The 27884-nt window shown below is 42.7% G+C and overlaps 1 protein-coding gene across 2 annotated transcripts in view; it reads right to left on the reverse strand.

Annotated features, from left to right (window-relative positions):
* The window catches only part of pard3b (par-3 family cell polarity regulator beta), a 1048449-nt gene that overhangs the window by 553669 nt on the left and 466896 nt on the right, over positions 1-27884 (reverse strand). For both annotated transcript variants that reach the window (XM_033024356.1, XM_033024355.1), the window contains exons 5-7: positions 25908-25987; positions 18131-18217; positions 1348-1473 (exon numbers count right to left, since the gene is read on the reverse strand). In XM_033024356.1, coding sequence (XP_032880247.1) covers positions 1348-1473; positions 18131-18217; positions 25908-25987 — 293 coding nt within the window. The remainder of the gene's footprint in view (positions 1-1347; positions 1474-18130; positions 18218-25907; positions 25988-27884) is intronic.

Below are 27884 nucleotides of genomic sequence, written 5' to 3' on the forward strand. Positions count from 1 at the left end.
CTGCAGGAGACTATGCAGTCGCCACATGGTTGCCACATGTTTGCGGGTGGTTGCCGGGGAGTCGCCTTCATGGTCGTGAGGAGTTCCCACATTCTGGGAACTAGTCGCGGCCTCATTATGGTCGCCATGAATTTTTCAACAGGTTGAAAATTTAGCGGCGACTAGAATGAAGCCGCCATTGAGAGTAGCGAGAATTCTCGAGCCGTAGGTGGGTCGCCATGAGGTCCTAATGGGTTGCCAGGAAGTCGAAGGTTCTCGGAGGTTCTCAAAGGTTGTAACTGGTGCTAACTGGTGAATTTCATTAGCTCATTGGGGAAAAAAGGTTAGCAGTAGTTTTCAGAACCAAGGATATGTTAAATTCTGCCGAGCTTCACAGCCATGTTTCGCTGGCTTCTTAAAAGTTGTCTCCACTCCTTCTCCCCCCCCCTCATTTAAAGGACTTACCGTACACTGTGCTTAAGCCGTCTTAATTACAGCGCCAACCTTCCTGTTCATCGTGGTGTGTGTCTGTATCACCTTGGCTTTGCACCGTGTGCATTTTTTTAGACAGGGCAAGCGGGGGGAACACTGTCTAAAAAATTCACACGGGCTGGTGAAGGAAGCGATGTGTTTGTGTGTGTTCCACTCTGACAGTCGCCGTTCCAGTTGCCGGTTTTTCAGGCGACTGCCGGCAACTTGACAGTCGCCGGCAGTCCGCTGAAAAATCACCTAAGTGGGACAGGCCCATTAGATACATACAAAATATGAAGTGGGGCGTCTTCAACTGGGATAGAGGGAATGTAGAGCTGTTTTGCAGAAGTGCACCATGTACAAAATGCACTCATCCAGGCAACCCTGACAACCTCACAAATCTGTAATCTCTTGCCAAATCGAAACGTAAATAATCTGCAGATACTGAAAATGGAAAATGCTGTAAGGAGTTAAGTGGTCAGGCAGCATCTATGGAGAGAGAAAAAACAAAGATAATGTTTTAGGTTAATAAAGCTTCATCAAAAATAATATTCTGAAAGATTAACCCAACTTCTCTCTCTGCTTGCTGTATATTTCCACCATTTTCTGTTTTTATACCAGGCGAGGTAAATTCTGGGATCTTTCCTGCATCAATTGAAGACTAACAAAAATAGCCGATCACCCAAACAGAAGCCCATCATAAGTCTGAAGAAGGGTTTTGGCCCGAAACGTCGCCTATTTCCTTCGCTCCATAGATGCTGCTGCACCCGCTGAGTTTCTCCAGCATTTTTGTGTACCTCCCATTATATAGTAGTTTGTTTTGTTTCGTAAAACAGATCTTTTAGAGAGTCTGCAAAGAAATTGTAGTCATGAGGGCTGAGAAATTGTCACACTTACTGAACAAAGGCTTTGTCCGTTAATTCACTGTCATTTATTTTGATGATGCACTCATTCTCTTGGAGCAGATTCTCTTTTCTCGAACGACTTTTCTCTTCAATACCGCGAATGCACAGGCCAAGGAATCTGTAGAACAAACAAGCAAAATAAAGCATGTAACTGATTCAGAAAAGAAAATCATCCAGCTACCTGGCAGAATGGGGCAGGGAAACAACCCTGGCAGTGAATCCACCATCCTTTCAACCGCCCGTTATAATATTGACAACCACGATATTTTTCTATTTTTCGGATGCAGGGTGACTTGGACAGGTTGGGCGAGTGAGCAGATGCATGGCTGATGCAGTTTAATGTGGATAAATGTGAGGTTATCCACTTTGGTGGCAAAAACAAGAAGGCAGATTATTATCTGAATGGTGTCAAGTTGGGAATAGGGGAAGTACAACAAGATCTGGGGGTCCTTGTTCATCAGTCACTGAAAGTAAGCATACAGATACAGCAGGCAGTGAAGAAAGCGAATGGCATAATATAATAATAATGCATTTTATTTGCTGGCGCCTTTCTGGACACCCAAGGACACCTTACAGGACATAAAATCACAATACATTTATCAATATTAAAATCAAGTTGATTAAAAACAAAAAAAAACAAAAAAACAAAAAATACACAAAACATTTTAAGTCATTAAAATCAGGGTGAACATGGTGGAAGTTATGTCGGGTATGCTAATCTAAACAGGTGTGTTTTGTGTTGTGATTTGAATTGATCGATAGTGTCCAGGTGACGGATGGGAGGTGGGAGAGTGTTCCAGAGACGTGGGGCAGAGCAGCTGAAGGCTCTGGCACCCATGGAGCTGAGTCTAAATGTGGGGACAGTTAAAATTGCAGCTGAGGAGGAACGAAGTGACTGGGAAGGAGTGTATGGTAGCAGCAGGTCAGAGAGGTATTGGGGAGCAAGGTGGTGTAGGGCTTTAAAGGTCAGCAGTAAAATCTTGTAGTTAATCCGGTGGTGCACAGGGAGCCAGTGGAGCTGAGTGAGGATGGGTGTGATGTGGTCCGATGATCTGGTGCGGGTGATGATCCGGGCTGCAGAGTTCTGAATGCATTGGAGGCGATGAAGAAGTTTATTGGAGGTGCAAGTGAGGAGGGCGTTGCAGTAATCGATGCGGGATGTGACCAGAGCGTGGATGAGGACTTTTGTATTGTCTTTGGAGAGGGAGGGGCGGAGTCTGGAGATGTTGCGGAGATGAAAGTATGCAGAGCGTGTGATATTGCTGATGTGGGGGCCAAAGGAAAGTGTACTGTCCAGAATGACGCCGAGACTTTTGACATGGGAGGAGGTGGGTATGGGTGAGCCATCAACTGAAATGGTGAACGGGTGGGTTTTGGAGAGTGTGGACTTTGAGCCAATTAGCATGATTTCTGTTTTATTTCCATTGAGTTTTAGAAGGTTGAGTGACATCCAGTTGCTGATAGCTTGAAGACAGGTGGTGAGGGCAGTTGGGGGAAGGGAGGTGTTTGGTTTTGTGGAGAGGTAAAGTTGTGTATCATCGGCGTAGCAGTGAAAATTGATTCCAAAATGACAGAGAATATTGCCAAGAGGTTGTATATAGATGATAAAAAGCAGTGGCCCCAGCACCGATCCCTGAGGAACACCATGGGTGACTGTGGCAGTTGTGGATGTGACCTCATTTCCCTGGATGAACTGTTTTCTGTCATGTAGATAGGACCTGAACCAAAGTAGTGCATTGTTGTTGATGCAGATAGACGGCAGATAGACGTTCCAGAAGAATTGGGTGGGAGATGGTGTCAAAGGCTGCTGTGAGGTCGAGGAGGATCAGGATGGACAAGTGGCCGGTGTCAGCTGCGAGAAGGAGATCATTTGTAATTTTTACCAAGGCTGTTTCAGTGCTGTGATTGTGGCGAAAACCGGACTGAAATGGTTCATAGAGGTTATTGTTTTGAAGGTGGACTTGAAGTTGTGTCGCTACTGTCCTTTCCAGAAGTTTAGTGATGTTAGAGGTTGGAGTTAGAGGTTGGAGATGGGGCGGTAGTTATTTGGATTGTTTGGATCAGAACCTGTTTTTTTTAGAATCGGGGTGACAGAAGCTATTTTGAGAGATGTAGGGACAGTAGCAGTTGATAGGGAGGAGTTAATTATGGACGTTATGATGGGTGAGATAGAGCGCAGACAGGATTTAACCAGGACAGTAGGGATGGGATCAAGCAAGCAGGAGGAGTTCTTGGACTTGGTGATGAGTTTAGTTATTTCTTCGACTGTTGGAAGCTGGAAAGTAGATAGGGTGGAGGGTGGGGAGTCCAGTGTGGAACTCAAGGGTGGGATGTTGTGAGCAGAAGCTGAGAAAGAGTTCAATTGGTGATGAATGCTGGTGACTTTGGTACTGAAGAAGTCCAAAAACGTATTACACTGAGCAGTGGAGGCATGTTGGCCTTCATAACAAGAGGAGTTCAGTATAGGGGCCAAAGAGGACCTTCTGCAGTTGTACAGGGCCCTAGTGAGACCACACCTGGAGTACTGTGTGCAGTTTTGGTCTCCAAATTTGAGGAAGAACATTCTTGCTATTGAGGGAGTGCAGGTTCAAGAAGTTAATTCCCGGGATGGCGGGACTGTCATATGTTGATAGAACAGAGTGGCTGGGATTGTATACTCTGGAATTTAGATGGATGAAAGGGAATCTTATTAAAACATATAAGATTATTAACGGTTTGGACACACTAGAGGCAGGAAACATGTTCCCGATGTTGGGGGAGTCCAAAACCAGGGGCCACGGTTTAAGAATAAGGGTTAAGCCATTTAGAACAGATATTAGGTAGAACTTTTTCACACAGAGTGTTGTGAATCTGTGGAATTCTCTGCCTCAGAAGGCAGTGGGGGGCAATTCTCTGGATGCTTTCAAGAGAGAGTTAGATAGAGCTCTTAAAGAAAGCGGAGTTGGGGGATATGGGGAGAAGGCAGGAACGGGGTACTGATAGTGCATGATCAGCCATGATCACAGTGAATGGCGGTGCTAGCTCGAAGGGCCAAATGGCCTACTCCTGCACCTATTGTCTATTGTCCAACTCCCTATCCTTGCTCTAACCATTGCAACAAAGTGCTTTCTATCTTATCCAATATTTACGGCATCAATAAACAGATAATTTCTATGTATATAAATTTACAATTGACCCTACTAATTCCCACTCACTCTCGTTTTATAACAATTCCAAATTTCACTGCAGAGTATTTTTTTGTACTTTGGCATAAACCCCTCTTTAATTATCCCCACTGTAACATAAATAATGTCAACTTCTCAACCAAATCTAATCCAGAGACAGCAGGTAATTCTATAGAAGCAATCCGTTTGTGTAAAATATGCTTCAATTAAATGTTTTTGGTTGCTTTTTGTTTAGATTGAATTCTGAATCAAAAATGATTTAATATGCTGAAGTATTAAGATTACAAACTGGCTGCACTGCATAAGTGCTTAACAGAAACTCTGACACAAACATAAAACAGAAGACTTGCCATGCATTTTTAAGATATAAATTTACATCAAAAATTCCTGTTGACAAATCAGTTGCAAATCATTTACAATTCTAGTTCGATGTCATTTTAAAATAAAGACCATTAAGAACTACTAATTTCTACTGCTCCCACGCACCACGCCACCCTCTGAATCTCCAATCCATCAATATCTTCTGTTCACCTCTAGGACAAAAGACTACAGCAATATATATTTCCATAGACATGAATTTCTCTCCATAACATAATTTTCATGTTGTAGATCTTCATGCAATAAACTCCTAATCTCTCAATTTCAGAAAACCATTGCACCTGGCTACAGATGCACACTCCGTTCTGTCGTTGGTCTCCTCCATTGTCAGAGTGAGGCTAAACGCAAATTGGAAGACAAGCATCTCATATTACACTTGGGCAGCTTACAGCCCAGTGGTATGAATATTGATTTCTCTCACTTCAGGGAGTCCCGGCATTCCCTCTCTCTATCCCTCCCCTACCCAAGTCGCACCAGCTTCTCATTTTCACCCCATAAAGAGCTTACAATCGCCTTTTTCCTTTATCTTCGTTACTTTTTTGCATCTTTCATTCATTGTACTTTATCTCTCCACATCACCATCTATATCTCTCGTTCCCCTTATCCCTAACCAGTTTGAAGAAGGGTCTCGACCCGAAACGCCACCCATTGCTTCTCTCCAGAGATGCTGCCTGTTCTGCTGTTACTCCAGCTTTTTGTGTCCATCTTCAGTTTAAACCAGCATCTGCAGTTGCTTCTTGCACACTACGTTCGATAGACTTATACACAAGGTCATCTTCACCAAAATGTTATGTGGTCATTTCTCAATTGGCATCATTGGACACTAATCGTGGGGAAGTATCCTGGCAGTTTTGACCACCTTTCACTAGCGAACGGACCAGTCACTGTTTGACAAGATCAGCTAACACAACAGATTGTAAGGTGAACCTGGCCCTATCTTATTGCAGTCTGTTATTCCGCAAGCTGGAGAACAGCAGCCTTACAGCGCCATTGACCCATGTTCGATCCTGATCTTGGGTGCTGTCTGTGTACAGTATGCACGTTCTCCCAATGACTGCATGGGTTTCATTTGGGGGCTCCAGCTTCTTCCCAAATCCCAAAGACATGCAGGTTTATGGGTTAATTGGCCTCTGTAAATTGCCCCTAATGTGTCGGGAGGAGGTGGATGTGAAAGTGGGATAACATCGAACTAGTGAACGCGTGATCAATGATCAGCATGGACCCAATGGGCCAAAGTGCCTGATTCCCTTTTGTCCCTTTCAATCAATCAAGGTATTTAATTGGAGGGAGATCCAAATTCTGGATATATGGGTGGGTTCAAACTAAACAGTGGGGTGGAGTTAACAACGTGGAAGCGTATGTATGCAGCTAACGGGAAAGAGAGTGGAGGAAAGGTCACATTTAAACTAACAGGGCAAGGGGATGGGAACCAATGCAGGGAGACAAATGGCCAAAAAAGGACAGAAGCAAGGTACAAGGGAGATAAGAAAAACAAACCTGAAAGCTTTGTGCCATAATAGACAGAAAGGAAGGAGGTGGGGTGGCATTGCTGGTTAAAGAGGAGATTAATGCAATAGCAAGGAGAGACATTAGCTTGGATGCTGTAGAATCTGTATGGGTAGAACATCAAAATAGCCAAGGGATGAAAACATTTGTTGGAGTTGTATACAGACCACCAAACAGCAGTAAGGACGTTGGGGAGAGCATCAAGCAGGAAATTAAGGATGCGTGCAGCAAAGGCACAGCAGTTATCATGGGTGACCTTAACCTACATATAGATTGGGCCAACCAAATTGGAGGCGGATTTCCTGGAATGTATACAGGATGGTTTTTAGACCAATATGTAGAAGAACCTACTAGAGGGCAGGCCATCCTGGACTGGGTATTGGGTAATGACGAAGGATTAGTTAGTAATCTTGTTGTGCAAAGCCCCTTGGGCAACAATGCCGTAATATGGTGGAATTCTGTATTAGGATGGAAAGTGACACAGCCAATTCGATCCTGAACTTAAAGAACTGGAATTTTTTGAAGATGTAAGTAGGAAAATGGACAAGGGAGAGCCAGTGGATGTAGTGTACTTGGACTTTCAGAAAGCATTTGATAAGGTCCCACATAGGAGATTAGTGGGCAAAAGTAGGGCACATGGTATTGGGGGTAGAGTGCTGACATGGATAGAGAAGTGGTTGGCAGACAGGAAACAAAGAAAAGGGATTAACGGGTCCCTTTCAGAATGGCATGCAGTGACTAGTGGGGTACCGCTAGGCTCGGTGCTGGGACCGCAGCTATTTACAATATACATCAATTATTTGGATGAAGGGATTCAAAGTAACATTAGCAAATTTGCAGATGACACAAAGCTAGGTGGCAGTGTGAACTGTGAGGAGGATGCTATGGGAATGCAGGGTGACTTGGACAGGTTGGGGGAGTGGGCAGATGCATGGCAGATGAAGTTTAATGTGGATAAATGTGAGGTTATCCACTTTGGTAGCAAAAACAGGAAGGCAGATTACTATCTAAATGGCATCAAGTTGGGAAAAGGGGAAGTACAACGGGATCTGGGGGTCCTTGTACATCAGTCTATGAAAGTAAGCATGCAGGTACAGCAGGCAGTGAAGAAAGCGAATGGCATGTTGGCCTTTATAACAAGAGGAATCGAATATAGGAACAAAGAGGTCCTTCTGCAGTTGTACAGAGCCCTAGTGAGACCACACCTGGAGTATTGTGTGCAGTTTTGATCCCCTAATTTGAGGAAGGACATTCTTGCTATTGAGGGAGTGCGGCGTAGGTTTACAAGGTTAATTTCCGGGATGGCAGGACTGTCATATGCTGAGAGAATGGAGCCGCTGGGCTTGTACACTCAGGAGTTTAGGATGAGAGGGGATCTCATTGAAACATATAAGATTGTTAAGGGTTTGGACACGCTAGAGGCAGGAAGCATGTCCCGATGTTGGGGTAGTCCAGAACCAGGGGCCACAGTTTAAGAATAAGTAGTAAGCCATTTAGAACGGAGACGAGGAAACACTTTTTCTCACAGAGAGTGATGAGTCTGTGGAATTCTCTGCCTCAGAGGGCGGTGGAGGCAGGTTCTCTGGATGCTTTCAAGAGAGAGCTAGATAGGGCTCTTAAAAATAGTGGAGTCAGGGGATGTGGGGAGAAGGCAGGAACAGGGTACTGATTGGGTATGATCAGCCATGATCACATTGAATGGCCTACTCCTGCACCTATTGTCTATTGTCTATTGTCTATTGAGACTTTGAAGGTATGAGGTGGGAATTGGCTAGGATAGACAGGCAGATTATACTTAAAGGGTTGACGGTATAGATGCAATGGCAAAGATTTAAAGACTGCATGGTTGAACTACAAAAATTGATCATCCCAGTCTAGTGAAAAAATGAAATGGGGAAGGCAGCTCAACCATGGCTAACGAGGGAAATCAAGGATAGTGTTAAATCCATGAAAGATGCACAAACATTGGCCAGAGGAAGCAGTAAACCGGAGGACTGGGAGCAATTTAGAACTCAACAGAGGAGGACAAAGGGGTTAATTTAAATGGGGAATAAAAAGCATGAAAGAAAGCTTGCGGGTGAATATAAAAACTGACTGTAAAAGCTTTAGATATATAAAAAAGGAAAAGATTAGTGAAGACAAATGTAGGTCCCTTGCAGTCAGAGGCAGGTGAGTTTATAATGGGAATCAAGGAAATGGCAGAACAGTTAAAACGAGTACTTTGGTTCTGTCTTCACTAAGGAAGACACAAACAATCTCCCAGAAATACAAGGGGACCAAGGATCTAGTGGGAGGGAAGAACTGAAGGGAATCCTCATTAATCAGGAAATGTTGTTAGGTAAACTGTTAGGACTGGATCAGTTCCTGTGGACTGGAGGATAGACAATGTAACTCCACTTTTTAAGAAAGGAGGGAGAGAGAAAACAGGGAATTATAGACTAGTTAGCCATACATTGGTAGTGGGAAAGATTATTAAAGATGTTATAGCAGCGCATTTGGAAAGCAGTGAAAGGATCGGTCAAAGTCATCTTGGATTTATGAAGGGGAAATCATGCTTGACTAATCTAGAATTTTTTGAGGATGTAACAAGCAGAATGGATAAGGGAAAGCCAGTGGATGTTGCGTATCTGGACTTTCAAAAAGCCTTTGACAAGGTCCAACATAAGAGATTAGTGTGCAAAATTAGAGCATATGGTATTGGGTATCGGGGGTCGGGTATTGACATGGATAAAAAATTGGTTGGCAGACAGGAATCAAAGAGTAGGAATTAACGGGTCCTTTTCAGAATGGGGTGCCGCAAGGCTCGGTGCTGGGACCCCAGTTTTTTACAATATATATTAACGATTTAGACGAGGGAATTAAATTTACATCTCCAAATTTGGAGATGACACAAAGCTGGGTGGCAGTATGAATGTAGATGTGGATGCTATGAGGCTGTAGGGTGACTTGGATAGGTTGGGTGAGTGGGCAGAAGCATGGCAGATGCAATATAATGTGGATAAATGTGAGGTTATCCACTTTGATGTCAAGAACAGGAAGGCAGATTATTATCTGAATGGTGTCAGATTATGTAAAGGGGAGGTGCAACGAGACCTGGGTGTTTGTACATCAGTCACTGACAGTAAGCATGCAGGTACAGCAGGCAGTGAAGAAAGCTAATGGCATGTTAGCCTTCATTGCGAGAGGATTTGAGTTTAGGAGCAAGGAGGTCCTACTGCAGTTGTACAGGGCCCTTGTGAGACCGCACCTGGAGTATTGTGTGCAGTTTTGGTCTCCTAATTTGTGGAAGGACATTATTGCTATTGAGGGAGTGCAGCATAGGTTCACTGAGCTTAAAGGGGGATATTTTTTGACGAACAATTAAACAAAATGCTGCCTGAATAAAGTGCTGCCTTTATTGTTAGTTGAATTATGTTAGCATTTAGCATACAGTTGAACATGGAAGCCAGGCAAATGTATACAAATCATGGTCCAGTTTGGCACTCTACTTAGCAAGCCATTTACTTTTCTTTCTCCCAAAGAAAACAAAATATTTTTCAAAGGCAGTAATAAACCTTGACGTTTACAGTACTGAATAGATGGATGATTCACTGCTAAAATAATTCAAAACAAACTGCATTGTTCCAAGCCCTTGTGCCAACCCAGTGTGGCGGCTCATTGACATGCATAGAAAAATAGGTGCAGGAGTAGGCCATTCGGCCCTTCAAGCCAGCAGCGCCATTCAATATGATCATGGCTAATCATCTAAATTCAGTACCCCGTTCCTGTCTTTTCCCCATATCCCTTGATTCCTTTAGCCCTAAGAGATAAATCTAACTCTCTCTTTAAAACATCCAGTGAATTGGCCTCCACTGCCTTCTGTGGCAGAGAATTCAACAGATTCACACCTCTCTAGGTAGGTTCACCAGGTTAATTCCCGGGATGGCGGGACTGACATATGATGAAATAATAGGTTGACTGGGCTTGTATTCACTGGAATTCAGGATGAGAAGGGATCTTATAAAAACATATAAAATTCTTAAAGGATTGGACCGGCCTAAATGCAGGGAAAATGTTACCGACGTTGGGGGTGTCCAGAACCAGGGGTAGGCCGTTAGGACTGAGATGAAGAAAAACCTCTTCACCCAGAGAGTTGTGAATCTGTGGAATTCTCTGCCACAGAAGGCAGTGGAGGCCAATTCACTGGATGTTTTCAAGAGAGAGTTAGATTTATCTCTTAGGGCTAAAGGAATCAAGGGATATGGGAAAAAGGCAGGACCAGGGTACTGAATTTAGATGATCAGCCATGCTTGAAGGGCAGAATGGCCTACTCCTGCACTTATTTTTCTATGTATGTCAATGAGCTGCCACACTGGGTTGGCACAAGAGCTTGGAACAATGCAGTTTGTTTTGAATTATTTTAGCAGTGAATCATCCATCTATTCAGTACTGTAAACTTCAAGGTTTATTACTGCCTTTGAAAAATATTTTGTTTTCTTTGGGAGAAAGAAAAGTCAATGGCTTGCTAAGTAGAGTGCCAAACTGGACCATGATTTGTATACATTTGCCTGGCTTCCATGTTCAACTGTATGCTAAATGCAACATAATTCAACTAACAATAAAGGCAGCACTTCATTCAGGCAGCATTTTGTTTCATTGTTCTTCAAAAAATATCCCCCTTTAAGCTCAGTGTCAAATAACCTTTTTGATGATCTTAAAAAGTTAATTAAATTATCAAGTATAATATAACAGAGTTTTATGGTTCAAATGCAGCACTCTTTAATGAAAAGAAACATGTCATCGATCAAATAAGTGAACAGGAGACATCTGGTTACAATTCAATGCCTCGTCAGAAGATCTTTCAGATATTCTAAACTGTCTCAATTTTGGCAAAATAATATCTAACTCCATCTACCTCTAAACACTGTCCTGGAAATGAGAGTAAAAACAGTGCAACAGAGGCAAGGAAGGTTTGCTAATAAAACAGAACTAGTCCCTCAATGTCCACTAATCCCTCAATGTCCACTGCTCCTCCGACAGGAAGTGCCCGGAGGTGGCGCAGGGACCGCAAACAAAGACGTGGGAAGCGAGGAGGCTATCGAGCTAGGCTGAAATCAAACCCGCACCAGCCAGCTCTGCTCAGCATTTTCCTCGCGAATGTCCGGTACCTGGTGAGTAAAATCGACGAACTACGGCTGCGGATCACCACACACAGACGGATCGCCGACTGCAACGCCATGGTCTTCACCGAAACATGGCTCAACGACAACATCCCGGACAACGCCATCGAGCTGGAGGGGCGCACTGTCTTCAGGGCCGACAGAACAGCGGAGGACTCTTGTTAGGATTGGTAGTCACTGCTCTGCTGACCTGGAATATCTGATGATAAAGTGCAGGCCCTTCTATCTGCCCAGAGAATTTACATCGACTGTTATCACTGCAGTCTATGTACCCCCGGACGCTAATGCCAGGCTAGCAATGGAAGAACTGCAAGCTGCTATCAGCAAACAACTAACTGCACACCCAGAGGGGGCATTTATTGTTGTGGGTGATTTCAACCACTCAAACCTTAAAACTGTACTCCCCAGGTTCCATCAGCATGTCTCCTGCCCAACCAGAGGAAACAATATTCTGGACTTAGTATATACTAATATTACTGAAGCCTACAAAGCCCTCCCCCTCCCCCACCTTGGACAGTCCGACCACCTTTCTCTGTTCCTGCTCCCCAAATGATCAGACGTGTGAAACCTACCGTGAGGACAGTGAAGGTTTGGCCTGAGGGGGCTGTCTCTGTTTTACAGGAACAGCTTCAGCAAACAGACTGGAGTCTGTTTGCCACCCAGGCCACCTTTAACTCCCAAGTGGACATCAACTCATACACCTCAACCGTTTTGGACTATATAAAATTCTGCACTGACAACGTCACTACCCACAAAGAAATAAAGACCTTCCCTAACCAGAAGCCGTGGATGAGCAGGGAGGTCAGACTCCTGCTGAAGGCTCGCGATGCCGCTTTCAGATCTGGCAACGCTGAGGGATACAGCTCATCCAGGGCCAATCTGAAAAAGGGAATTAGGAATGCTAAACTCAATCACAAACGGCGGATTGAGGAGCATTTCCAAAAAAACTCCGACCCCAGGCGCATGTGGCAAGGAATCAAATCCATTGCCGATTACCATAAAGTTAACACCCCCCCCAGACAACGCCTCCCTTCCTGACGAGCTAAACCATTTCTATGCTCGCTTTGACCGGGACAACAAAACTCCAGCCATCAAAGTTGCTCCACCCCCGAATAAACAACCCCTCAGTCTCTCCACCTCTGCTGTACAAGATGCACTGAGCAAGGTGAATGAGCACAAAGCTGCCGGCCCCGATGGCATCCCCGGGCGTGTGCTCAGGGCATGTGCTGGACAACTATCCCTGGTCTTCACTGACATTTTCAATCTGTCACTGGCCCAGGGTGTTGTCCCCACTTGCCTCAAGACATCAACCATTGTGCCAGTGCCCAAACAATCAGCTACAGGGAGTCTCAACGACTTCCGCCCAGTGGCACTCACCCCTGTCATTGCAAAGTGCTTTGAGCGGCTGATCTTGGCTCACCTCAAAGCCAGCCTCCCCCCCACACTGGACCCCCATCAGTTCGCCTACCGGGCCAACAGGTCTACAGAGGACGCCATATCGGCGGCCGTACACTCTGCCCTGACCCACCTGGACAGCAATAACACCTACATCAGGATGCTGTTCATTGATTTCAGCTCTGCCTTTAACACTGTCATCCCCGCCAGCTTGATCACCAAACTCAGCGGACTTGGCATCTCCACCTCCCTCTGCAATTGGACACTGGATTTCCTCACCAACAGACCACAGTCTGTTAGGGTCAACAACCTCACCTCCTCCACTATAACACTGAACACCGGCGTGCCACAGGGCTGTGTGCTCAGCACTCTCCTCTACTCCCTCTTCACCCATGACTGCATCCCTAAGAATGGCTCCAACGCCATCATTAAATTTGCCGACGACACCACGGTGGTAGGACTGATCAGTGACAATGACGAGTCAGCCTACAGGGAGGAGGTCCAGCACCTGACAACCTGGTGTGCCAACAATAACCTCGTCCTCAACTCCAAGAAGACGAAGGAAATTATTGTTGACTTCAGGAAGAACAGAGGGGGCAGACATACCCCCATCCATATAAACGGGACTGAGGTGGAGCGCGTCTCCAACTACAAATTCCTTGGGGTACACATCTCGGAGGATCTGTCCTGGTCCCTCAACACCTCCAAGCTGATCAAAAAGGCGCAGCAGCGCCTTTACTTCCTGAGGAGGCTCAAGAAAGCTCACCTGTCCCCCCAGATCCTGACCAACTTTTACCGCTGTACCATCGAAAGTGGTGAAAACCGCTCAGTACATCATCGGTGCCCCGCTCCCTGCCATGGATGCCCTCCACCGAAAACGGTGTCTGAGACGGGCCGGGAAGATCATCAAAGACCCCTCCCACCCCCAACCATGGACTGTTTGCCCTCCTCCCATCAGGGAGGCGGTACAGGAGCCTCAGGTCTCGTACTAGTAGGATGAGGAACAGCTTCTACAACAACACTATCACATTGCTGAACTCGGAGTCCCGCCGATAGATTTCTCCAGTCTCTCCGTCCACATTGTTTGCTTATTCTGTATTTTTATTTCTATATTGCACTATTACTACGGACTGACGCTAAACTGCATTTCGTTGTACCCATACTTGTATCTGTGCAATGACATTAAAATTGAATTGAATTTTCATCTATGCTACAGGTATCTATTTTATTTAACTGGAAGGACCAAAGGACTTGGGATTCCACACAAATTGAGAATGAAGGGATAGAAAGAAGAGAACAGAAAGATGAGACAGGCACAAGCAATATAGAAACATGGGAATGTGTTTGTAAATGGGAAATTAATTAAAAATAAAATTAAAGAAATGAGAGTCTGAGACAAGGAGCTGTAACAATAGAGAAAATGCGAACAGTGGGTTCAGAGAAAAGGAAACAGAGATGGGGTGGTGTGAGGTGTGAGGTGTGAAGAAAGACAGCAAACAAAATAAGAAAAGGTGGTTAATGTGAAAAATTATGAATTTAGATGCGACACAGTCAAAAAATAGTTTAATGGTGGTCATTAATCCTATATTTTCCAGTTTATCAAGCAGTAGAATCGTTGATGAAGCACTGAGCTGAAAAGCAGAGCAGCAAAGTGAACCAAACAACATCCTTAAGGTTAAAGTATTTCAAAGATTTTAGACCTGCTCATTCATATATTTCTTCAAACAGGAGGAAATTTCTTGTCAGAATCTTAAAAAGTCAGAGATAGCCAAGTGTTCATAGTTCAATAACATGAATGTATGCATTTTAACGACACTGCCAGTTTTCTTCTCAAGGAACAATGCTATTTTTATTCCTGACCAAGAACGGAGTTTTATTCCTGAAACTGTGCCCAACAAAAGGCTTTTCACTGAAAGAGAAAGAAAAAAACCCACTGGAATGCAGGAACCTATTGATAACTCCAGTTACATGATTCATTTTTTCCAGTTATTTTTAATTTCTTTCCTTTCCATTCCTATCATGGATGCTGACTCAAGACATTACTTTCCAAATGCATTGGACAGCCATCCACACTTTGCCTGGTCAGAGCAATTGTGCAAAAAACACCAGTGGCATTTTGGATGATTTTCCCCATTTCAACAAATAAAAGTTGTAAATTGTCTGAAGTGGAAAATGCACAGACTGCTTCTTTGTTCAGCACTATGTTCAGCCCTCCTGACAGCTTTTCAAACCAAAGAAATGGAAATTTTATTGCAGAGTCATTAAATTCATATAATCATATAACATGAGGGGTCATTCAGACACCCAAGCCTAATTATGCCCACTCTTCCATGCTACTTTGATGTATCCAGGGATCTTGGGATCCAATCTGTAACTCCCTGAAAGTATCAACATATGCTATGCTTGCCTTCACAGATTGGTGCATTGAACATAAAAGTCGGAAAGTTATGATGCAGCTTTATAGGACTTTGGTCAGGCCATATTTGGTCAGGCCATTTGTGTGCAGTTCTGATTGCCCCTACAGGAAAGATGTGGAGGCTTTGGAGAAGGCACAGAAGAGGTTTACTAAGGTGCTGTCTGATTAAAGGATCTTAGCTAGAAGGAGAGGATGGACAAACTTAGATTGTTTTCTCTAGATCATTGGAGCCTGACGGAAGACCTAACAAAAGTTCATAAAATTTAGAGGAATAGATAGGATAGACAGTCAGAACCTTTTCTCAGGGTGGAAATGTCAAGTACTATAGGGTATAGCCATAAGGTCAGAGGGATTTTTTTTAAAGGAGATGTACCGAAAGGAGATGGGCCAAATGGCCGAATTCTACAATCACTTATGATCTTATGATGTATGGGGCAAGCTTATTTTTCTTTACAGAGTGGTGGGGGCCTGGAACATGGTGACTGGGGCGGTGGTTGAAGCAAATACGATAATGGCATTTAATGGCACTCTTAAACATGCAGAGAATAGAAGGATATGAAACATGTGTAGACAGAAGGGATTAGTTTAAGTAGGTATCATATTCGCCACATACATAGTTGGGTGAAGGGCCTGTTCCTATGATGTATTGTTCTATAAGTACAAAGGAATTCATTTTCACCACCCTATCAAGTTCAGTTTAATTTAGATTAGAGATACAGCGCGGAAACAGGCCCTTCAGTTCACCGAGTCAGCGCCGACCAGCGATCCCCACACACTAACACTATCCTACACACTAGGGACATTTTACAATGTTACTAATCCAATTAACCTGCAAACCTGTATGTCTGTGGAGTGTGGATGCAAACCAGAGCACCAGGAGAAAACCCACGCAGTTCACAGTGAGATCGTACAAGCAGCACCCGTAGTCAGGATCAAACCCAAGTCTCTGGCACTGTAAGGCAGCAACTCTACCGCTGTACCACTGTGCCATCAAGCAGTGTATTCCAAATAATAACTCTCTAAGCAAAATACTATCTCATAGGTTTTTCCCTTTTGCCATTAACTTAACTTTGAGGCCCTCGGATTACCTGAAATACTTTCTCCCCATGCACTCATAAACTCCAGGGTGCAGGTACTATGGGCAGGATGGAGGTGGAGGAAAGAAAGAAGGGGAAAGTTGTTGTTTTAATTAAGGAGATCATCATGGCAGTAATCTGAGATGAAATTATTGAACGATCATCCAGGGAGGCTTTATGGGGAAGCTGAGAAATAAGTAAAGGACGTGTACTCTTGTTGAGAGTGTACCATAAGACCCCAAATAGTCAACGAGAATTAGAGGAACAAATATGCAGGGTGATTGCAGTGAGTTGCAAGAATAATTATGTTGTCATCGCAGCAGATTTTAACTTTCCAAATATATAGTACTCATATAAGGTTGATAATACTCATGCACGGTATGAGTAGCCTGCATAGTATGTAAAACAACGTTTTTCTTTGTGTATTGCTATTTATGACTGTAAAAATGAATATTCCCCTATTCCCTATAATTTAGAGGGCCCAATTAATGTACCAACCAACAAGCTTTTGGAACGTGGATGGCTGGAGCAACCGGTTTGTCCCATCTCTTTGTCCCCATTGTGTCAAGAAAACATCACAGTGAGATGGCACTACTGGATGTAAATTTTGCATGTATAGTTCTGGCTGAGAAGGCCATCAACGGTCTTGATTTTTGACAGAAAAGGACTCCCATGCAATATACAGTATAAAACGAATAACAACTTCAACCCCAAAATAAAAATAAAAATTCTGAATCCTTAAAGTAAAAATCATTAAGATTATTATTTTGTTATATTATGAGAAGTGCTGCTTGGAAGAATGGAGGAAACAGATTTCAAAAGAAATACATGAAAGGGCAAAAGTTACAAGGGCTGTGTGGAAGGAGCAGAGGCGAGGGGATAAAAAGGAAGGATCCATCAAAAGGCAGTGTAGATGCGACAAACCACCTTCTTCGCTGTAGGTATCTGTAATTCTGTTGTTCACAGGATTGTTTCTTCATCACTTGATAGAAATGCAAATTACGATGACGGATAAAATAAAGCCAGTGGTGGGTAACACGCAGCCAAAGCACAGTAAAGGAAGGATCAAATGATGTGGTATGATAGCATGCCACATGCTTAAAAGAGTCATGCACAGCATTCTCAACTGCAGGAATGGCTATGTTATGTCTCAGGAACTGAGGGACGTGCTTAAAATTACAATTAATTTAAAGTGCAAAATAAAGCCATTCAGCTCAACTAATCTCTGCAAATATATTTGCACAATATGCTTGCTCTCAACCTGAATAACCTAACCATTTCAGTGTTTCCTTTCTCCCTTATGTATTAATCTAGTTTTCCATGAAATGCCTCCATTATTCCCTGCGGCAATGAGTTCCATCTGATCATTCCTTGGGGGTGGGGTGCAGCTTCTCGTGAATTCACTCAATGGCCTCCAAAGGCAATTATATCAATACCAATGTCAGTTGTGACCAAGTTGTAATGGACTGCAAACCTGTAACATTCTGTAAACACAAATATTGACAGAGAAACAATGCTTTGTCAATAAGACTTGCATTAAAGGCCCACTTTATTGAACCAGTGCTCAGCTGCAGCATTGCTCATGTTGGGAGTAGTATAAACACGGGCACCATATGGCATCTGATCCCATGGGATGCAATCTCAGCAGTTTTAAGTACAGATGTACATTTAGATACTTTACCTTCCACTCAGCGTAGAATTAAAGGGCACCACATGAATTCCCAAGGGACCGCCATCTCCAGAAAACTCTACCTTCTTTGTCAAATCACTGCCAAAAAGAAGATGGATGAGGTTACACTCAAGAACAGCTGGGTCTTGACAAAACATAGTTTTTTAACCCATTAGACCAAATAAGTAAACAGAGTTGGCTGACTGGATTATAATGCATCTGTCAAGGTCTGATGGACATTTGAGAAAAAACATGCAAACAAGCCAATTGAAAATAAACAAAACAATGATTGTTCTTGCTATAACTGGGAGAATACTGTAAAATGGTTATAATTAATACTACAGTTTGGTCGTCAGAAGCCAAGAACATAAATGTTGATACAGGGAATTAAGTTTCCTCACAATACTGCAACAAACCAGAAATTCAATGCCTATGCAGTAAATGTGGGTGGGGTGGGTGTGGGAAGGGAGAAAAGTGAGTAAGAAAATCAGGTTAAGTACACAATTGCCAACATTATCAGCAAAAAGTATGACCATCAATGCAAAATTATTTAACATTTCAAACTATGAAGAGGGTCCTAAAATAGAAAACATATTCTCTGATAGATTATTTTCCGCAGCTCCTAAGTGATTATTCTGCAAATGTGCATCAATATCCTCCCATCTGTACTTTAGATGGATATGCTCACCCACAAAAACATCAGTCTACACTTGTACAAAATCAAATCAATTTGAGATGCTGGAGAATATGTTTTCATTAGCATGCATACTTCCTGGCTTATCACAACAGGAAAAGTTTATTGAGATCATCTGATCTTCACATCAAATATCTTGACCAACAAGGCATTACAGAGAATTTCCAGTACATTTACTACACAATGAAAAAGATAGGACTTACAAAGGAAATGAACATCTCATACCATAACGCCACAGGTGAAAACACTACAGATCCTCCCTAGGTTATAAACACCCAACTTGACGTATATAAGATCGAGCATATGGGGGAAACAGCGATGGATGAGGATGGATTTGCCGGCTACTACGGCTGTAGGCGTCTTCTACTAGTTAGAATTGTGGCATTCTGTATGCCTTATCTCCCCAGCTGCTCCCAATCCAAGCCAGAAGAATCAGGATGAAATAAAAAGGAACTGCAGATGCTGGTTTACACCAAAGATATACACAAAATGTTGGAGCGGGTCAGGCAGCATCTCTGGGGAAAATGGATAGGTGATGTTTGGTAAGTTGTAATTTTTTGTAAGTTTACTTTACTGCCCTGTCCCCATAATCCTAGATTCATAACTGATTAGAAATATTTCTACTTCAGTATTGAAGGTGCCACATAGTTCTCTGTGACAAGGAGTTCCAAAAATGCACAGCCAAACAAGAGAAGAAATCCCCAGCATCTCAGTCATAAATGGACATCCCCTTATTCTGAGACCTTGTCCTGTGTTTCTGGACTCTTCTCATGTAAGGAAACATCCTATGAGGATTTAACCTGTCTAATCCCCAAAAGTGCCTGTCGCACTTAGGCTAGTTTTCTAGGCAACTACAGGCGACTTGGCTGTCGCCACATGGTCGCTGGGGTATTACCTGTATGGTCGTGAGTAGTCTCCTCAGTCGCCCAAAGAGTCGTAGCGTCTTTCTGGTCGCTGTTGGATTTTCAACACGTTGAAAATTTTTCGAAGACAGTCGGCGACAGTGGGATTGACGCCAATGAGCGTAACTTGACTTCTCCTGGCGTAGGTGCTGTCGTAGTTGTCGCCAGGTTAACATAGGTTGTCGCCAGGTGACATAGGTTGTCGCCGGTGTTGGCTTCGGACCGGACGCGAGGATAGGAGAGGACCGGACCCGAGAGCTCGGCCGCTCTAGTACAGGGCTCGACTTGCTCATTCTTTCTGCATCTTTTGAATAACCGGGGGGGGGCGGGTGAGGAGTTGTGGGGGTGACGTCACTCGCAGCACATGGAAGAGGCAGTTGTTTTTAAATTCAAAGTTATGTCATATTTTTAAACATTTTCAGTAATAAGTCGAGATATAAAGCATGAAATTTTCAGATAAGTAGTTTTTGGACTCTACGGGGGAAATGTCTACCGGAATATGTGAATATTTACCGTTACCGCGTCATTTTTCCGTGAAGATGTGATTATACACAAACAAATAAACACACACACACACACAAATGCACATCCAAGATCAGACTTTTAACAGTTTCTAGACCAAGTGGGACCCGTTGGGACCCGTCCCCTCAACGCGCGGTTGCAGGGAGGCAGGGGGGCGGCCTGCGGCCTCTCACACACACACTAACCATCCTCCCCCACACACACACACTAGCCAGAGGGCAGAGAGAGGGATGGCAGAGAAAGGAAGTGCAGAGAGAGGGAGGGCAGAGAGAGGAAGGGCAGAGAGAGGAAGGGCAGGGAGAGGGAGGGCAGAGAGATAGGACCTGAACCGAGGACCCGATCCGAGGACCTGACCTGACCCAAGGACCCGACAGCTCGGACCCATCCCCTCAACGAGGGCAGAGAGGGGGGGATGTGGACTTGGCGAGAGGGGCGGCCGGCGAGCGGGGCGGGCCCGACTTGCTCATTCTTTCTGTGTCTTTTGGAGTGGCGGGCGGGCAGTCTTGAATAATGGGGGGGAGGAGGGAGAGGTGGGGTGACGTCACTTGCTGTATGAGGAAGAAGGGCGCGCAGAGCCATTATGATGTCATCAGTGAAAGAGTTGTTTTTAAATTCAAGGTTTTGTCAGATTTTTGAACATTTTCATTAATAACTCGAGAAATAAAGCATGACATTTTCAGATAAGGCGATTTCAGACTCCACGGGAAAAATCTCTACCGGAATATGTTAAAAAATTTCGTTTTTTCATGAAGATGTGATTATACACAAGCACACAAATAAATACACATCCAAGATCAGAGTTTTAAGTATATAGATATGAATATGATATAGATGAGGTGAAACGGACTAGATGCAGAACAAACTTGATTTAAACTGTCTTGCCAATAAATTGCAATCAATACAGGGATTTCCCCTTTGCCTGTCTATGACATACTATGATACCCATTTTGTGCACTGGAATAGGGTCTCAGCCTGAAACGTCACCCATTCCTGCTATCCAGAAATGCTGCCTGTCCCACTTAGTTACTCCAGCATTTTGTGTCAATCTTCAGTGTAAACCAGCATCTGCAGTTCCTTCCTATGCACTGGAATGTTGGTTTGGATTATCTGGAATGGAAATGAAACCGGCAGCTTTCTGACTAAAAGATGTGATGCACCACTTCTGGGTCATGATGGTTGCTTTATGTCTCTGAATAAAAGGCTATTCAATTATTAGATTTATAACAAGCAAGTTGGATCCAGACCTCAGCCAATGTTCAAACCTGCACACACTTGGCTTTACATTTTCCTATTAACACTAGTACGCATGACCTCATATTCATATTTTCTTTCCGGAAACCCCGTGAAAATTGAAGCATATATCTGTTTTCATTTGATTGAAAGCACTATGAAGAGCAAAGCTGTTCAACCTTTAATGTTACACAACAGCATGCAGATATTTCAAGTCATTGGTCATCTGAGATAAACAAGTACAAATTTATCCTATAACGTGCTAAGAAATCAGATGGGAGAGTGGAGAGTTAATTTTCACACAGCAAGTTGTTGTGATTTGGAATGTGTTGCATGAAAGGGTGACAAAAACAAATCCAACAGCAATTTTCAAAAGATAATTGGATAGGTACTTAAAAATGAAAAAAAATGCCAAGCTATGGGGAGATTGGAGAATGGGAATAATCGGATTGGTCTTTCAAGGAACAGATATAGACATCTGGAATCAATGGTCACCTACAGTTCTGTGAAACATTGGGTTTGCAAAGCAGAGGGCTACCAATGAATACATGACTTGAGACACTTATATGTTTCACAGCATGTATGCTTAAAAACCAACAAGATTGCCTATTACTTGCAACCTTTTTCCTCTTCTTCCACTCAAAATGACAACTGTTTTTGTCTGCACCAAGACATAAAAACAGAAAATGCTGAAAAACTCAGCATGCATGGTAGCATCTGTGGAAGGCGACAATATTTCAGTCCCAAAAAAGAGGAAAGATACAAGCAAACATCTGCAGTTGTTGCCCTCTAGAACTGAACATCTCTGCCCTTAAGAAAATCCTTTAAACTTTCCCCCTTTTTGATTTTATCCAAATGTTATGTGATCCAGTGTCAAATTATTTGATCTTTCTCCTGCGAAGATATTTTAAAATCAGATTGAAGGCGTTGTATCAATTCAGGATGTTGTACAATAATTTACTCTTTCTCCCTCTCTGACAATAGGCTGATATAAAGAGGGACACCGAATGCAAGAAATTTGAAAGGATAGATTAACTAAGGACAATCCTGGTAAAGCTTTCACGGCCCCGCAGACATACGATTGTGAAAAAAACAGGAATAGAAAAAATAAATCAGAAATATTTCTGGCCTCGGCCCGAAACATCACCCATTCCTTCTTTCCAGAGATGCTGCCTGTCCTGTTGGGTTACTCCAGCATTTTGTGTCTACCTTAGAAAGATTTCTGATCCAGAGGAGTCAGAAACATAAAAACAAACAGCAAGGAGTTCTGATAAAGGAGCAATCTGGCAGGAAATGTAAATTTATCGGTTTATTTTCCTCACAAGGAAATGGAGGAAGATAAGGAGATGCGCCACACTTCCCTAAGAGATAAGATGTCCCACTTCCAAGGTTCAATGATGGGGTGGTGGTGGACATGGGTGGGGAAGACTCTTACATACAATTGTTTGAGCCGGATGCGCTTGGGTATCAGGAATGTAATTCCTAAAATAGATTATGAGTATCATTTTGTGATGGTTGAAGTGATGGCTTCCATTTTGTGATGGAAATAAAGTGGATAAAGCCTTGTTTTTGTTCGGTGTTTTCTCAATACATTATTCTTTAGATATTTGTTCATGCCACTGCGTGGCTAACTGGTAAAATGTGCTGGTTCACTGAAGGAAAGAAAAGTCAGGATTGCATTTTATAATACTAAAATGTATTTTATGTTATCGGCTATGAAATACACTGTCCCAAATACACTGCCAATAAAGTATTTCTTGAAATATGGAGCTACTGTTAAAATTGAGAAAACATGGCAGTTAACTTACACATAGCACGCCCACACAAAAACAAATGTAAAAGTGTCCAGATAACTAATTTTAGTATTGATAAGGGAGGGTTAAAATTGGTCACGTTACAGAAAAAGACTGAGCGTTTGATAGCTCTGGGCCTGTACTCACGAGAGTTTAGAAGGATGAGGGGGATTTCACTGAAACTTACAGAATAATAAAATGGCAAGATAGAATGATATGGAGAGGATATTTCCAGTTGTGGGTGAGTCTAGGTCCACAGAGCACAGCCTCAGGAGAAAAGGATGTATCTTTAGAATGGAAATTAGGAGGAATTTCTTTAGACAGAGGGTCCAATTCATCGCCACAGACTATTGTGGAAGCCAAACTATTGTTCAAGTTCAAGTTACATTTATTGTCACATGCACCAATTGGAACAGTGAGATTTGAGTTACCATACAGCCATATGAATAAAAAGAACACAATGTAGGTATGTTGCAAAGCCTACCTGAAGCGTCGCTGAAAATCTGTCGCTGCGGGTGTGCGCGATTTTGGCGCCGTTTAGAGGGGGCGGGTTTAAAACGTGATTTTCTCTAGGCTGTTCAAATCGAAGATGTTCAGCCTAGTTAATTATTAACGAAAAATCGCTGGAAGACCCCGTCGCAAAAGCTATTATTAGTTTTAAAGGCTTCGTATAATAGTTATAGTAGTTTAAAAATCAACCTCTAAACCCGCGAACACCAGCAACCGCAGGGTCTCATAAAGCAAATAGCAGAAGGTAGGCTGTATATTTTTACATTAAAAAGGGCTTCTAAAGATCCCTTTATACAAAGTTTAATATTGCGAGTAGCTCATTTTGGGCCCATTATATCGCGCAGTATTTTTCTCGGCATTTGAGGCACAAATCTACCGCAATGTGAACGTTCTAAACCAGCGCGTTCACAGGAACCCACTGGAAAGCTGATTTAAATGGACTTTAATTTACAGCAATTGAACACTAAATTCCTTCCATTTGGTCTATAAATTAATGTAAATGAGATTTAAAAATCATGTTTTATTGTGAATTATTTGTGAATATTATGTGGACATTTAGGCTATTTAAAAATGTTAATCATTTATTAAGAAATGGATAGATGTTTAGATCTAGTAATTGAAGTCTGAAATTAGCTACAATTAGGTAACTAACTAATTATATGCTTTAATTTCAGGTCATCCAAGTAAGATAATTTTATATTTGTTTCAGAATGCTTCAATCTATGATAACTGAAAATTTCATTCAGTTCTCTTAATTTTTAAGAAAGTTATGGGCTTTTGACTGTTCACGATCACAGCTTTTTTGTTATGTCCATAGAAAATCAATAGGGAACAAGATGCTCATTTCCCAGTATGAAAATGGCCATAACTTTTTAAATACTTGAGATATGAAAGTGAATTAGGTGTCAAATTAAACTTATTTTTATGCTTTATCTGATGGGATAAATTGCAGACTTGATTTTTTAAATCTCAAAATTTTGTAACATTGCTACACAATGCACGATAGAATTTAACATAAACATCCCCCACAGGGGAATCAATGTTTCCCACTGTGAGGGAAGGCAATAAAGTTCAGTCATCTTCCTCTTTGTTCACCCGTGGTTGGGGCCTTTGAACTCTCCGCAGTCGCCACTACGGACGGCCTGATGTACAGGCCCTCTCGCCGGGATGATCGGAACCCCGGCTTCGGAACGGAAGAACACACTCGGAGGCTTGCAGTTTCCGAATCGGCTGCTTCCTACCGAAGACCGTGCCTTCCGAAGTCCACAGGCTGAGCTGGACGGAGCTCCAACACTGGCGATCCCCGGCAAGGGATCACCCCCGCGATTGTAATTCAGCACTGCGCCCGTTGCTGAAGCTCTGGGCCGGTCTCAGGTAGGAAAGGCCGCACCAATCCAGTTGGTAGGCCGCGAGGGGGGGAGGCGAAGATGCGACACAGAGAAAAGACACATCTCCATCCAGGTAAGTGACTGGGAAACGGTTTCCCCCTATTCCCTCTCATCACCCCCCACATGAAAAAGACTAAGAAACCTTTAGAACATATTTTTAGACACACAAAAAATAACAAAAAGGGTGAAAGGACTAACAGCTACTGGTGAGGCTGCCACTACGATGGCGCCACCCAATGGTATTTTTAAAGCTGGATTGATAGGTTTTTGATTAGTATGGACGTCACGACTTATGGGGAGAAGGCAGGAGAATGGGGTGGAGAGGAAAGAATAGATCAGCCATAATCAAAAGGGCAGGGCAGACTCGAATGGCCTAATTCTGCTCCTATGTCTTATGGTAAAACTCCATGCACTTCTTCAAAATACAGCCAGTATTGTATGGGAGAGCAGATGATGCCTCCGTTGAGCATTTCATCCAGTAGACAGCACTATCAGCAGTGATAGTGCTGTCTACTAGATCTTTAAACACTTTCACCACTACAATACCACTTCCTCCCCCATCACCCACCAGATGACTCTGGGATGCAGTGGGGGAATTGGGGCTCATACATTTTTGAATAGGAAAATTATCTATAACCCTGCAGAAAGTAACAGGCAAGAAGATTAGAAACTCTACAGGAAATAATTATGACATGTTCAATGTTCTTCTAGAGACAGAACCCATCATGGTATCAGTTGACTCTGCCCTACCTTAAAGTGCTTTTTGGATGCGGGACTGGCGATGTCGGAAGATCTGATCTTACATCATCTGTAGGTGTCCAGTTCGGTCTCTGCAAATTTAAAAGCGATAAATGGTGATTCAAAAATTCCTTCAGATCGTCAGTAGGGGCAATGCATCAACCTAGCGGATATTGTTAAACTCTTACCACTTTTCCAGGTGTACATTGCTCTGAAATATATCTCTATACTATACTTAGGGAATCAAAAATCAATGCTCAGTTCAATAAATTAAAAAACAGGCATCTTAGAATCACATAGCACAAGTATTTCAATGGATTATTTAGCCCAGGCCAGAAAATACATTGATTTGACTCAACATTTAGCAAATCCATTACTATGACTGGATTCTGAGTGCAAACCATTATATATATTATACTATTTATTCACTCTCTCTTTACAAGTTCTCACAAAAGCAATGATTTAAAGTAAAGTCTGAAAATGTAATTAAATGTCTGTGTCGTCTTTTTATAATAAGCTTTAAAATCAGCCTTGAATTTCATGAAATGATCAAGACTCATACAGACTAGAGCCTAAAGCTAATCCAACCTGTCTATTTCAATGAGATGAAGTAGTCAATTTACCTGTTGCTGAAACTAGCACTAATACAAAATCTTTTTTTATTATTGGAAAGTCAATGCTTTTAAAAACAAGCTTACAAGTATTATTTGTATGGCACCTTTGATAGATTCTATCGACCCTTTGCAAATGTTAATTAGTTAACAGTTTCTCAAGAAGGAATGTTAATCTAATTACCAGAAAAGGTTTTATATATATTAGGTTGCAAAATACCTATGAAGGCAAACTCGGATGCAACCAGTGAAATTAAACTGCTGAACAAAATAAACTCCAAAGACGTACATATTGGTAGGTTAATTGGTTTGGTATCAATGTAAATTGTCCCTAGGATAGGGTTAGTGTGCGGGGATCACTTGTCGGCAAAGACTCGGTGGGCCGAAGGGTCTGTTTCCGTGCTGTATCTCCAAACTAAAATTAAAAAAACTAAACAGAAAATGACCAGGATGTTTTGTGCAAACACATACTCAAAAGGGAGAAGAGCCATTTTGGTCTCCATTACAAAGCTCCAATTCTGAGGCACCTGCTTCAATCTTCTCTCAAGAATGGGAACTGGATTGTTCACCAACAATGATGTTCATCCTGTTGATAAAGGCAGGTTGGATTGCATTTATGCCCCAGTATCAGCACCAAACCTAATCCTTCAATGAAGTTCACAGCATTATAGAAAAAGACACAACAATGAATGCTTAGTTCCATTTAAGTTCCATTCACCTCCAACTAAAGGCTCTCTAACCTAAAAAACAAAGTGCTGAAAGAACCCAGCAGCCTGTCACGAACTGTGGAGGGAATGGAGACGGTTTCAGGTCAGGACACTTCCATTCTCTCCACAGATGTTGCTTGACTCTTTGAATTCCTGCAATACTTTCCTCATTTGTTTTTTGCTCAAAATTATGACATCTGCAGTTTTTTGTAACTCGTGAACCCACATTATCTTCCAACCAACAACATTCTTCTTTTCAAGTTCTCCATATCCCCACGCCTACCACTGACCTCTGCAACCTTCCCTGGCTAAATAACTATTTGCATTGATAGTCACTTCATCATTCCCAAATTTAATCATGCTAACTCAGGCAGACCTTTTTCAAGTCTGCGTAGATAGATAGATAGGAGAAGAATCCCTGTGGAGTTTTTTTGTGGCATATGAGAGACAAAGAAAAAGGGGTGACTGATGGGAATACTTTGACAGCCAGCATCATCTTGATGGGTCTAATGGCCTGCTGCGTCATCTGAAAATAGGAGACATGTGAGAAGTATAACGGACCTTTATCTAAGGTTGTCAAAGAGCGACCAGATTTTGTTCGTGTCGTAAGGAATCAAAAGCAATTGTGAAGTCAAGGAGTTGAAGTTGCATTGCTAACAAACCATAATGAC

This window comes from Amblyraja radiata, chromosome 7 (genome assembly GCF_010909765.2).
Source record: "Amblyraja radiata isolate CabotCenter1 chromosome 7, sAmbRad1.1.pri, whole genome shotgun sequence".
Lineage (NCBI taxonomy): Eukaryota > Metazoa > Chordata > Chondrichthyes > Rajiformes > Rajidae > Amblyraja > Amblyraja radiata.